Here is a 13,629-nt window from a genome sequence, read left to right as displayed (position 1 = left end):
GAGCCTGCTTACCATCTTGAATTAGAAACTGCAAATTTCTGAAACTGTTTTATTGCCTTAACCAAAGAGTGTAGAGAATGTCAGTTTTGGGGGAAGGAAGAGATGTCTTCATTAGTTACTTTTTGTTCCAATCACAGAAAATCACAACTGTCTAGGGAGGTAAAAAAAAAAGAAAGAAAGAAAGAAACTGCAAATTTCTTTAATGTCTTGCCTGATAGTACGCAACTGGATCCTCATAACTGCTTGCACATTTAAGCACAGTGGCTCCAGCTGCAGAACCTCTGCTTATCCGGCTCACAGTGACAGTGACAGCTGCTGCTCCCATTTCTCTCTGTAGCTGCACCAGCTGATCCCTTCTTCTTAGCAAAATGGGTCCCAGTGAGTCATCTTGCCATTGTGTTCACTGACTCTACATGCATTTTTCTTGCATGCTTTCAAAGTCAAGGTTGTTATTCTGCTCCTCATTCTCTTCTTCTTATAACTAATCTGGAATTTGGTGCTGATAGTTTTATCTTACTCAGTTTTATATGGAATTAATTTTCCTGATATTTTTTAATAGGAGATACAGTTTAGAAAGCCTGTTGAGCCTCACAGAACTCCCACTATTAATGTTTTCATTTGGTGTTTAAAAATATGAGTTGCTTTCTAGAATTTTCTGGGACCATGCCAGACAATGTCTCATGTAAATGGCAAGGGTGGACATCCTTGTTTTTGTTCATGATCTTTAAAGGCTACACTTCTAGCATTTAATAGTTAAGAGCATTTGCTTATATAGGTTTTTTATATAGAGATAATGCTATACCATGTTAAGTAAATTATTCCACTTTGTTCCAGTTTTCTAAGTTTCTTTAAAACCACAAATGGATGTTGGATTTTTGCCAAATGCTTTTTCTCTTTTAATCAGTTAAATTGTATTTATGTTTTCTAATTTTAATGTCAAAATATCCTTGTATACTTGGAATAAATCTAATTTGTTCATAATATATTATCTTTTCTCTATATTACTGGATTTTTATATTAAAATTATATTTTTAACATTTACATCTATGTTAATGAATGAGATTATTTTTATAATGTCCTTATTAGGGTTTATCATCAAGGTAGTAATGTCCTCATGAAATGAATTGGAAAACATTCCCTTTTTTCTATTTAATTCTTTTTTTTTTTTTAAGATTTCATTTCTTTTTTTTCAGAGAGAGATCACAAGTAGAGAGACAGGCAGAGAGAGAGAGAGAGAGGGAAGCAGGCTCCCTGCTGAGCAGGGAGCCCGGTGCAGGACTCAATCCCAGGACCCTAAGATCATGATCTGAGCCGAAGGCAGCGGCTTAACACACTGAGCCACCCAGGCTCCCCCTATTTAATTCTTGTCGGTTATATCTTTAGATGACCAAAGCCTTTTTTTTTTTTTAATTTTTATTTATTTTTTAAATTTCTTTTCAGTGTTCCAGAATTCATTGTTTATGCACCACACCCAGTACTGCATGCAATACATACCCTCCATAGTACCCACCACCAGGCTCACCCAACCTCCCACCCCCGCCCCTCCAAAACCCTCAGATTGTTTTTCAGAGTCCACAGTGTCTCATCATTTGTCTCCCCCTCCAATTTCCCCCAACTCCCTTCTCCTTTCCAGCACCCCATGTCCTCCGTGTTATTCCTTAGGCTCCACAAATAAGCAAAACCATATGATATGATAATTGACTCTCTCTGCTTGACTTATTTCACTCAGCATAATCTCTTCCAGTCCCGTCCATGTTGATACAAAAGTTGGGTATTCATCTTTCTGATGGAAGCATAATACTCCATAGTATATATGGACTACATCTTCCTTATCCATTCGTAGGCTGAAGGGCATCGTAGTATTAGAAGTCCCAGCAACAGCAATCAGACAACAAAGAGAAATAAAAGGTATTCAAATTGGCAGTGAAGAAGTCAAACTCTCTCTCTTAGCAGATGACATGATACTTTATATGGAAAACCCAAAAGATTCTACCCCCAAACTACTAGAACTCATTCAGCAATTCAGTAATGTGGCAGGATACAAAATCAATGTACAGAAATCGGTTGCTTTCTTATACACTAACAATGAATATACAGAAAGGGAAATTAGAGAGTCTAATACATTTACTATAGCACCAAGAACAATAAGATACCTGTGAATAAACCTAACCAAAGAGGTAAAGGATCTGTACTCGAGGAACTACAGAACACTCATGAAAGAAATTGAAGAAGACACAAAAGATGGAAGACCATTCCATGCCATTGAATCAGAAAAATAAACACTGTTAAAATGTCTATACTGCCGAGAGAAATCTATACTTTCAGTGCCATTCCAATCAAAATTTCACCAGCATTTTTCAAAGAGCTGGAGCAAACAATCCTAAAATTTGTATGGAATCAGGAGAGACCCCATTGCTAAGGAAATGTTTAAAAAGAAAAACAAAACTGGGGGCATCACGTTGCCTGATTACAAGCTTTACTACAAAGCTGTGATCACCAAGACAGCATGGTACTGGCTCAAAAACAGGCACATAGACCAGTGGAACAGAGTAGAGAGCCCAGATATGCACCCTCAAATCTATGGTCAAATAATCTTTGACAAAGCAGGAAAAAATATACAGTGGAAAAAAGACCGTCTCTTCAATAAATGGTGCTGGGGAAATTGGACAGCTATGTAGAAGAATGAAACTCGACTATTCTCTTATACCATATACAAAGGTAAACTCAAAATGGATAAAAGACCTCAACGGGAGGCAGGAATCCAACAGAATCCTAGAGGAGAACATAGGCAGTAACCTCTTCAAGATCAGCCACAGCAACTTCTTTCAAGATACGGCTCCAAAGGCAAAGGAAACAAAAGCAAAAATGAATTTTCAGGACTTCACCAAGATCAAAAGCTTCTGCACAGCAAAGGAAACAGTCAACAAAACAAAGAGGCAACCCATGGAACGGGAGAAGATATTCATAAATGACAATTTAGACAAAGGGCTGATATCCAGGATCTATAAAGAACTCCTCAAACTCAACACACACAAAAGAGATAATCATGTCAAAAAATGGGCAGAAGACTGCCTCTCTGCCTACTTGTGATCTCTCTCTCTGTCAAATAAATAAATAAATTCTTAAAAAAAAAAATGGGCAGAAGACATGAACAGACACTATAAAATAATAAGATAATAATAAAATAATAAGATAAAATAAAATAATAATAATAAAATAATAAAATAATAAGACATACAAACGGCTAACATACACATGAAAAAATGTTCATCATCACTAGCCATCACGGAGATTCAAATCAAAACCACATTGAGGTACCACCTTACATCAGTTAGAATGGCCAAAATTAACAAGACAGTAAACAACGTGTGTTAGGAAGGATGTGGAGAAAGGGGAACCCTCTTAAACTCTTGGTGAGAAGGCAAGTTGGTGCAGCCACTTTGGAAAATAGTGTGGAGATTCCTTAAGAAATTAAAAATAGAGTTTCCCTATGGCCCTGCAATTGCACTACTGGGTATTTACCCCAATGTTCATAGCAGCAATGGCCACAGTTGCCAAACTGTGGAAAGAACCAAGATGACCAAAGCCTTTTGAAATTTCTTGGATTAGAAGCTAAATTCCTATTTTTTCTTTTGTTCTGTTGCAGAAAATATCATGTATATATTGGATAATTTATTGTGTGTGTGTATATATATGTGCGTATATATTAAAACCTTAGATAATGAGACCAATATATATATTGAATAACTTCTAAAACTGTGTATATAGCTTAAATAAAAATAATAAGACTGATGCCTAGATATTTATGATTCAGGTTAAGAAATACAACATTGGGGCACCTGGGTGGCTCAGTTGGTTAAGCTCCTGACTCTTAATTTTGGCTCAAGTCGTCATTTTAAAGTTGTGAGATTGAGCTTTGCAAGGGGCTCCATGCTCAGCATAGAGTCTGCTTGAGATTCTCTCTCCCTGCCTCTCTCTCTCAGCCCCTTCCCCCACTTGTACACTCTCTTTCTCAAACAAACAAACAACAAAATCTTAAAAAAAAAATACAATATTGCTATATTGGAGTCCTAGCTATAGCAGTCACACAATGAAAATAGATAAAAGGCATCCACATTGGCAAGGAAGAAGTTAAACTATCACTAGTTGCAGATGACATGATACTTTACATAGAAAATCCAAAAGATTCCACCAAAAATTGTTAGAACTGCTACATGAATTGAGTAAAGTTGCAGGATGCAAAAATCAATATACAGAAATCTGTTGCATTCCATACATCAATAATGAAACAGCAGAAAGAGACATCAAGGAATCAATCCCGTTTATAATTGCACCAGAAACCATGAGATACTTAGGAATAAACCTAACCAAAGAGGTAAAAAACCTGTACTCTGAAAAATATAAAACACTGATGAAAGAATATGAAGATGAAACAAAGAAATGGAAAAACACTCCATGCTCATGGATCAGAAGAATGAACATTGTTAAAATATCTATGCTACCCAAAGCAATCTACACATTTAATGCAATCCCTATAAAATACTAAAAGCATTTTTTCACAGAGCTAGAACAAACAATCCTCAAATTTGTAAGGAACCACAAAAGACCCCAAATAGCCAAAACAACCTTCAAAAAGCAAAGCAAAGCTGGAAGCATCACATTTCTAGACTTGAAGTTATAAAGTTGTAGTGATCAAGGCAGTATGGTAGCAGCACAAAAACAGATACATAGATTAATGGAAAAATGAACCTACAATTAAATGGTCAATTAATCTTCAACAAAGCAGGAAAGAATATCCAATGGAAAAAAAGATAAAATTGGACAGCAACATGCAGAAGAATGAAATGGGATCATTTTCTTAAAACTGTACCCAAAAATAAATTCAAAACGGTTTAGAAACCTAAATGTGAGACATGAATCCATTTAAAAAATCCTAGAGGAGGGGTGCCTGGGTGGCTCAGCGGGTTAAAGCCTCTGCCTTCGGCTCAGGTCATGATCCCAGGGTCCTGGGATCGAACCCCGCGTCGGGCTGTCTGCTTAGCTGGGAGCCTGCTTCCTCCTCTCTCTCTCTCTCTCTCTCTCTCTCTGCCTGCCTCTCTGCCTACTTGTAATCTCTGTCTGTCAAATAAACAAATCTTAAAAAAAAAAAAATCTACAAAAAAAATCCTAGAGGAGAACAGAGGCAGTAACCTCTATTACGTTGGTCATACCACCTTCTTACTAGATATGTCTCCTGATGCAAGAGAAACAAAAGCAAAACTAAACAATTGGGACTTCATCAAAATAAAAAATTTCCGTGTAGCGAAGGAAACAGTCAGCCAAACTACAAGGCCATATACTGAATGGGAGAAGATATTTACAAAGGACATATATCTGATAAAGGATTAGTATCCAAAAATCTATAAAGAACTCATCAAATGTAACACCCCAAAACCAAATAATCCAGTTAAGAAATGGGCAGAAGACATGAATTAGATACTCTTCTAAAGAAGTCATACAGATGGCTAACTGACACATGAAAAAATGCTCAACATCACTCATCATCAGGGAAATACAAATCAAAACTACAATGAAATATCACCTCCATTTGTCAGAATGGCTAAATTTAACAACACAAGAAACAATAGGTGTTGGCAAGGATGTGGAATAAAGGTGAATTTATCCCCCTTTACTACAGCTTACACTGTTGGTGGGAATGCAAACTGGTACAGCCATCTTGGAAAACTGTATGGAGTTTCCTCAAAAAGTTAAAAGTATTTTTATCCCCAGGGTTAAATATGTTTATAAAAAAAAAATTGGAAGGGGAGGCAAACCATAAGAGACTATGGACTCCGAAAAACAACCTGAGGGTTTTGAAGGGGCAGGGGTGGGAGATTGGGGGAACCAGGTGGTGGGTAATAGGGAGGGCACATATTGCATGGAGCACTGGGTGTTGTGCAAAAACAATGAATACTGTTAAGCTGAAAAAAATTAATTTTTTAAAAAAAGTTAAAAGTAGAACTATGCTATGATCCAGCAGTTGCAGTACTAGGTATTTACCCAAAGATTACAAAAATACTAATTCAAAGGGATACATGCACCTCAATGTTTATAGCAGCATTATTAACAATAGAAATTATGGAAAGAGCCCAAAATCCACTGACTGATGAATGGATAAAGAAATCTTGCCATTTGCAACAACATGGATGGAGCTAGACTAAGCAAATTAAGTCAGTCAGAGAAAGACAAATACCATATGATCTTACTCATATGTGGAATTTGAGAAATGATCATGGAGGAATAAAGAGAGACCAAACAAGAAATATCTTCTTAACTATACAGAACAAACTGATGGTTAGCAGAAGGGAGCTGGTGGGGGGAGGGTTAAATAGGTGATGGGAATTAAGGAGCACACTTTTGATGAGCACTGGGTGTTGTATGGAAGTGCTGAACCACTAAACTGTACACCTGAAACTCTTATTACACTGTATCTTAACTGGATTTTAAGTAACGTTAAAAAAAAAGAAATAGAACATCATCAATAGCAAAAATGTGCTTTGTATGCCCTCGTGAGATTCCATCTTCTCCCCAACCCATCCTTAGGTAACTACAGCCCTGACTTCTGTTATTATTGTTCCTTTTCCTTTGACTGTATCCTTAAACAACATATTGCTGGTCTGCCTCTCTAAGAAAAGTTATGCATTCTCTTGTGAGTCATACCATGTGTGTTCTTCTGTCACATTTTAAATGTCTAACTGATTTATTTCTTTAGGCTGGAAAAAATGAAAAAAGAATACAGAAATCTGAATACATGGATAGAAAAAGCTAGTTATTTAGAAGGAATTCTTAACCCAAAAATGGCCCATAAAGAACTTAAGGTAATTAACTTAATACATTCTCCATATATAACTTCTAATACTTTTTATTTTAAAAAGATTGTGATAATTAAAAGTGATAAGATATTGCTTATTCTTATATAAAATGCTATTCATGGCTCATGTACTTTACTATTTTGGTAATGTGACTGACATTAGATAAATATTGACGAATAATTTGTAAGATTTAATTTTTTAATAGCTTTGTTAAGATGTAATTCACCTATTCAAAGTACACAATTCAGGGGGCGCCTGGGTGGCTCAGTGGGTTAAAGCCTCTGCCTTCAGCTCTGGTCATGATCTTTGAGTCCTGGGATTGAGCCCCGTATGGGGCTCTCTGCTCGGCAGGGAGCCTGCCTCCCCTTCTCTCTCTGCCTGCCCCTCTGCCTACTTATGATCTCTGTCAAATAAATAAATAAAATCTTTAAAAAAAAAAGTATATAATTCAGTGGCCCTTACTATATTCGCAGAGTTGTATGTCAATTGCTATGATCAATCTTTAGATATTCTCATTACCCACAAAAGAAACTCCACACCCCTAACCAAACCTCCCAGACCCCCTGTTCTCTAGACAATAACTAGTCAACTTTCTGTTTCTATAGATTTGTTTATTCTAAACATTTCATTTGAGTGAAATCATATAATATATGGTTCTTTTGTGACTTGCTTCTTTCACTTAGCATAGTGTATTCATTGTTACATTGTTACATTGTACCATGTATCAACACTTTGTTTCTTTTTACTGCCAAATAATATTCCACTATATGGATATGTACCACGTTTTGTTTATCCTCATTAGTTGCTGGACATTTGAGTTGTTCGACTTTTTAGCTGTCATGAATAATGCTGCTGTGAACATTCATGTGCAGGTTTTTATGTGAGCATACGTTTGTAATTCTCTTGCGTGTATACTAAGGAGTAGGATTTTTGGATCACATAGTAGTTCCCTCTTTAACTTTTTCAGGAACTAACAAACTGTTTTTCATAGTGGCTGCACAGTTTTACATCTAACTAGCAATGTATGAAGCTTCCATATCTTCTCCAAAACTTGTTATTTTCCTTTTTTGTTTGTTTCAGTTATAGACCTCTTAGTGAGTTTGAAGTGTTATCTCATTGTGGTTTTGATTTGCATTTGCCTGATAACCAATAATGTGAACTCATGTGCTTACTGACCTTTTGTATATCTTCTTTGGATAAATGTTTATTGAAATCCTCTGTTGATTTTTAAATTGGGTTATTTTTTTTATTGTTCAGTTATAAGAGTTCTTTGTATTTAGAGTACTAGACCTTTATCAGGTATATAGGTAAGGTTTAATACTTAGAAATACAGTCTGACCTTTACATTTTGACCTGGCAATAGGGATTCATAGGAGTTTCAGTGAATTAATAAAAATATTACTAAGATCATAGCCTTGAAATGGTAGTCATAGCATACTGATAGATTAATGGTTTTCAATGCCTCATTATAGTTTGGCAAAGTGGTATTACCTTAGGATAAATTAATTAGCATTTATACAGAATAAATATTTTAGGGAAAATTTAGGGGCTCTTCATTCATTAAAGGAACTATAGACTTCTGGTTCTTTTTTCTTTTTTTTTCTAATTTTTTAAATTAACATATAATGTATTATTAGCCCCAGGGGCATAGGTCTGTGAATCATCAGGCTTACACACTTCACAGCACTCACCATAGCACATACCCTCCCCAATGTCCATAACTCAACCACCATCTCCCTATCCCCCTCCCCCTGGCAACCCTCAGTTTCTTTTATGAGATTAAGAGTCTTTTATGGTTGGTCTCCCTCCCACTCCCATCGTGTTTCATTTTTTCCTCCCCTAACCCCCAAAATCCCCACTCTGCCTCTCAAATTCCTCGTATCAGGGAGATCATATGATAATTATTTTTCTCTGATTGACTTACTTTGCTCGGAATAATACCCTCTAGTTCCATCCATGTCATTGCAAATGGCAAGATTCCATTTCTTTTGATGGCTGCATAGTATTCCAGTGTGAGAGTGTGTGTGTGTATATGTGTGTGTGTGTGTGTGTGTGTGTGTGTGTGTGTGTGTGTGTATACCACATCTTCTTTGTCCATTCATCTGCTGATGGACATCTAGGTTCTTTCCATAGTTTGGCTATTGTGGACATTGCTGCTACAAACATTCGAGTGCACATGCCCTTCGGATCACTACATTTGTATTTTTAGGGTAAATATCCAGTAGTGTGATTGCTGGGTCATAGGGTAGCACTATTTTCAACTTTTTGAGGAACCTCCATACTGTTTTCTAGAATGGCTGCACAAGCTTGCATTCCCACCAAAAGTGTGGGAGGGTTCCCCTTTCTCTGCATCCTTGCCAACATCTGTTGTTTCCTGACTTGTTAATTTTTAATCACACCATTCTGACTGGTGTGAGGTGGTATCTCATTGTGGCTTTAATTTGTATTTCCCTGATGCCAAGTGATGTGGAGCACTTTTTCATGTGTCTGTTGGCCATCTGGATGTCTTCTTTGCAGAAATGTGTGTTTATGTCCTCTGCCCATTTCTTGATTGGATTATTTGTTTTGGGGGTGTTGAGTTTGATAACAAATATCTTCTCCCATTCTGTCAGTTGTCTTTTGGTTTTGTTGACTGTTTCCTTTGCTGTGCAAAAGCTTTTGATCTTGATGAAGTCCCAATAGTTCATTTTTGCCCTTGCTTCCCTTGCCTTTAGCGATGTTTCTAGAAAGAAGTTGCTGTGGCTGAGGTCAAAGAGGTTGTTGCCTGTGTTCCCCTCAAGATTTTGATGGCTTCCTTTCTCACATTGAGGTCCTTCATCCATTTTGAGTCTATTTTCATTTCTGGTGTAAGGAAATTGTCCAGTTTCATTTTTCTGCGTGTGGTTGTCCAATTTTTCCCAACACCATTTGTTAAAGAGACTGTCTTTTTTCCATTGGACATTCTTTCCTGCTTTGTCAAAGATTAGTTGACATAGAGTTGAGGGTCTATTTCTGGGCTCTCTATTCCATTCCACTGATCTATGTGTCTGTTTTGTGCCAGTACCATACTGTCTTGAAGATTACAGCTTTGTAATCGAGCTTGAAGTCTGGAATTGTGATGCCACCAACTTTGGCTTTCTTTTTCAACATTCCTCTAGCTAATGGAGGTCTTTTCTGGTTCCATATAAATTTTAGGATTATTTGTTCCATTTCTTTGGAAAAAATGGATGGTATTTTGATAGGGATTGCATTAAACATGTAGATTGCTTTAGGTAGCATAGACATTTTCACAATATTTGTTCTTCCAATCCATGAGCATGGAACATTTTTCTATTTCTTTGTGTCTTCCTTGGTTTCTTTCATGAGTACTTTACAGTTTTCTGAGTACAGATTCTTAGCCTCTTTGGTTAGGTTTATTCCTAAGTATCTTATGGTTTTGGGTGCAATTGTACATGGGATTGACTCCTTAATTTCTCTTTCTTCTGTCTTGTTGTTGGTGTATAGAAATTCAACTGATTTCTCTGCATTGCTTTTATATCCTGACACTTTATTGAATTCCTGTACAAGTTCTAGCAGATTTGGAGTGGAGTCTTTTGGGTTTTCCACATATAGCATCATATAATCTGCAAAGAGTGATAGTTTGACTTCTTCTTTGCTGATTTGGATGCCTTTAATTTCTTTTTGTTGTCTGATTGCTGGGGCTAGGACTTCTAGTACTATGTTGAAAAGCCGTGGAGATAATGGACATCCCTGCCGTGTTCCTGATCTTAGCAGAAAAGCTCTCAGCTTTTCTCCATTGAGGATGATATTTGCTGTGGGTTTTTCATAGATGGCTTTGATGATATTGAGGTATGGATCCTCTATCCCTACACTTTGAAAAGTTTTGATCAAGAAAGGATGCTGTACTTTGTCAAATGCTTTTTCAGCATCTATTGAGAGGATCACATGGTTCTTGTTCTTTCTTTTATTAATATATTGTTCACATTGATTGATTTGTGGATGTTGAACCCACCTTGCAGCCCAGGAATAAATCCCACTTGGTCATGGTGAATAATCCTTTTAATGTACTGTTGGATCCTATTGGCTAGTATCTTGGTGAGAATTTTCGCATCTGTGTTCATCAAGGATATTGGTCTGTAATTCTTTTTTTTTTTGATGGGGTCTTTGTTTGGTCTTGGGATCAAGGTAATGCTGGCCTCATAAAATGAATTTTGAAGTTTTCCTTCCATTTCTATTTTTTGGAACAGTTTCAGGAGAATAGGTATTAATTCTTCTCTAAATGCTTGGTAGAATTCCCCTGGGATGCCGTCTGGCCCTGGGCTCTTGTTTGTTGGGAGATTTTTGATGACTGCTTCAATCTCCTTACTGGTTATGGGTCTGTTCAGGTTTTCTATTTCTTCCTGGTTCAGTTTTGGTAGTGTATACATCTCTAAGAATGCATCCCTTTCTTCCAGATTGTCAAATTTGCTGGCATAAGTTGCTCATAATATGTCCTTATAATTGTTTGCATTTCTTTGGTGTTAGTTATGCTCTCTCCTCTTTCATTCATGATTTTATTAATTTGGGTCCTTTCTCTTTTCTTTTTGATAAGTCTGGCCAGGGGTTTATCAATCCTATTAATTCTTTCAAAGAACGAGCTCCTAGTTTCGTGGATTTGTTCTACTGTTTTTCTGATTTCTGCTCTGATCTTTATTATTTCTCTTCTCCTGCTGGGTTTAGGCTTTATTTGCTGTCCTTTCTCCAGCTCCTTTAGGTGCAGGGTTAGGTTATGTATTTGAGACCTTTCTTGTTTCTTGAGAAAGGCTTGTATCACTTTATATTTTCCTCTCAGGACTGCCTTTGCTATGTCCCACAGATTTTGAACAGTTTTCATTTTCATTTGTTTCTATGAATTTTTTCAATTCTTCTTTAATTTCCTGGTTGACCCATTCATTCTTTAGAAGGATGCTCTTTAGTCTCCATGTATTTGGGTTCTTTCCAAATTTCCTCTGGTGATTGAGTTCTAGCTTCAGAGTATTGTGGTCTGAAAACATGCAGGGAATGATCCCAGTCTTTTGGTACTGGCTGAGACCTGATTTGTGACCCAGGATGTGATCTATTCTGGAGAATGTTCCATTTGCACTAGAGAAGAATGTGTATTCTGTTGCTTTGGGATGGAATGTTCTGAATATATCTGATGTCCATCTGGCCCAGTGTGTCATTTAAGTCCTTTATTTCCTTGTTGATCTTTTGCTTAGATGATCTGTCCATTTCAGTGAGGGGGTGTTAAAGTCCTCTGCTATTATTGTATTATTGTTGATGTGTTTCTTTGATTTTGTTATTAATTGGTTTATATAGTGAGCTGCTCCCATGTTAGGGGCATAGGTATTTAAAATTGTTAGATCTTCTTGTTGGACAGACACTTTGAGTATGATATAGTGTCCTTCCTCATCTCTTATCTTTGGCTGAAAATCTAATTTATCTGATATAAGGATGGCCACCCCAGCTTTCTTTTGATGTCCATTAGGATGGTAAATTGTTTTCTACCCCCTCATTTTAAATCTGGAGTGTCTTTGGGTCTAAAATGAGTTTCTTATAGACAGCATATTGACGGGTTTTGGTTTTTTTTATCCATTCTGATACCCTGTGTCTTTCAATTGGGGCATTTAGCCCATTTACATTCAGGTACCTATTGAAAGATATTAATTTAGTGCCATTATATTGTCTGTAAGGTGACTGTTACTGTATATTGTGTCTGTTCCTTTCTGGTCTGTTCCTTTTAGTCTCTCTCTTTGCTTAGAGGACCCCTTTCAATATTTCCTGTAGGGCTGGCTTGGTGTTTACAAATTCTTTTTATTTTTGTCCTGGAAGCTTTTTATCTCTCCTCCTATTTTCAATGATATCCTAGCTGAATATAATATTCTTGGCTGCATATTTTTCTTGTTTAGTGCTCTGAATATATCATGCCAGTTCTTTCTGGCCTGCCAGGTCTCTGTGGATAGGTCTGCTGCCAATCTAATATTTTTACCATTTTATGTTACAGACTTCTTGTCCTGGGCTGCTTTCAAGATTTTCTCTTTGTCACTAAGAGTTGTAAGTTTTACTATTAGATGATGGGGTGTGGACCTATTTTTATTGATTTTGAGGGGGATTCTCTGTGCCTCCTGGATTTTGATTCTTGTTCCTTTTGCCATATTAGAGAAATTCTCTACGATAATTTGCTCCAATATACCTTCTGTCCCCCTCTTTCTTTCTTTCTTCTTCTGGAATCCCAATTATTGTAATATTGTTTCCTCTTTTGGTATCACTTATCTCTCAACTTCTCCCCTCATGATCCAATAGTTGTAGTCTCTCTTTTGCTCAACTTCTTTACTCTCTGTCATTTGGTCCTTTTTATCACTCATTCTCTCTTTTGCCTTATTTTCCTAGCAGTAAGAGCCTCCATTTTCGTATAGCACCTTATTAATAGCTTTTTTGATTCCAGCTTGGTTAGATTTTCATTCTTTTATTTCTCCAGAAAGGGCTTTTATTTCTCCAGACAGTGTTTCTCTAATATCTTCCATGCCTTTTTCGAGCCCAGCTAGCACCTTGAGAATCATCATTCTGAACTCTAGATCTGACATATTACCAATGTCCGTATTGATTATGTCCCTAGCCTTCAGTACTGCCTCTTGTTCTTTTTTTTTGTGGTGAGTTTTTCTGCCTTGTCATTTTATCCAGATAAGAATATATGAACAAGAGAATAAAATACTTAAAGGGTGGCAAAAAACCCGGAAAAATGTACACTAACCAAATCAGAAGAGACCCCAAATTGTGGGGA

General features: G+C 36.8%; 1 protein-coding gene across 1 annotated transcript in view; it reads left to right on the top strand.

Moving 5' to 3' along the window:
- The window catches only part of C2CD6 (C2 calcium dependent domain containing 6), a 136,946-nt gene that overhangs the window by 58,495 nt on the left and 64,822 nt on the right, over nucleotides 1-13,629 (top strand). The window contains exon 10 of the mRNA XM_046018194.1: nucleotides 6,752-6,930. Coding sequence (XP_045874150.1) covers nucleotides 6,752-6,930 — 179 coding nt within the window. The remainder of the gene's footprint in view (nucleotides 1-6,751; nucleotides 6,931-13,629) is intronic.

Source organism: Meles meles, chromosome 9 (genome assembly GCF_922984935.1).
Source record: "Meles meles chromosome 9, mMelMel3.1 paternal haplotype, whole genome shotgun sequence".
Lineage (NCBI taxonomy): Eukaryota > Metazoa > Chordata > Mammalia > Carnivora > Mustelidae > Meles > Meles meles.
The sequence above is the reverse complement of the archived record's forward strand: the minus strand, read 5'-3'. Positions and strand labels throughout refer to the sequence as shown.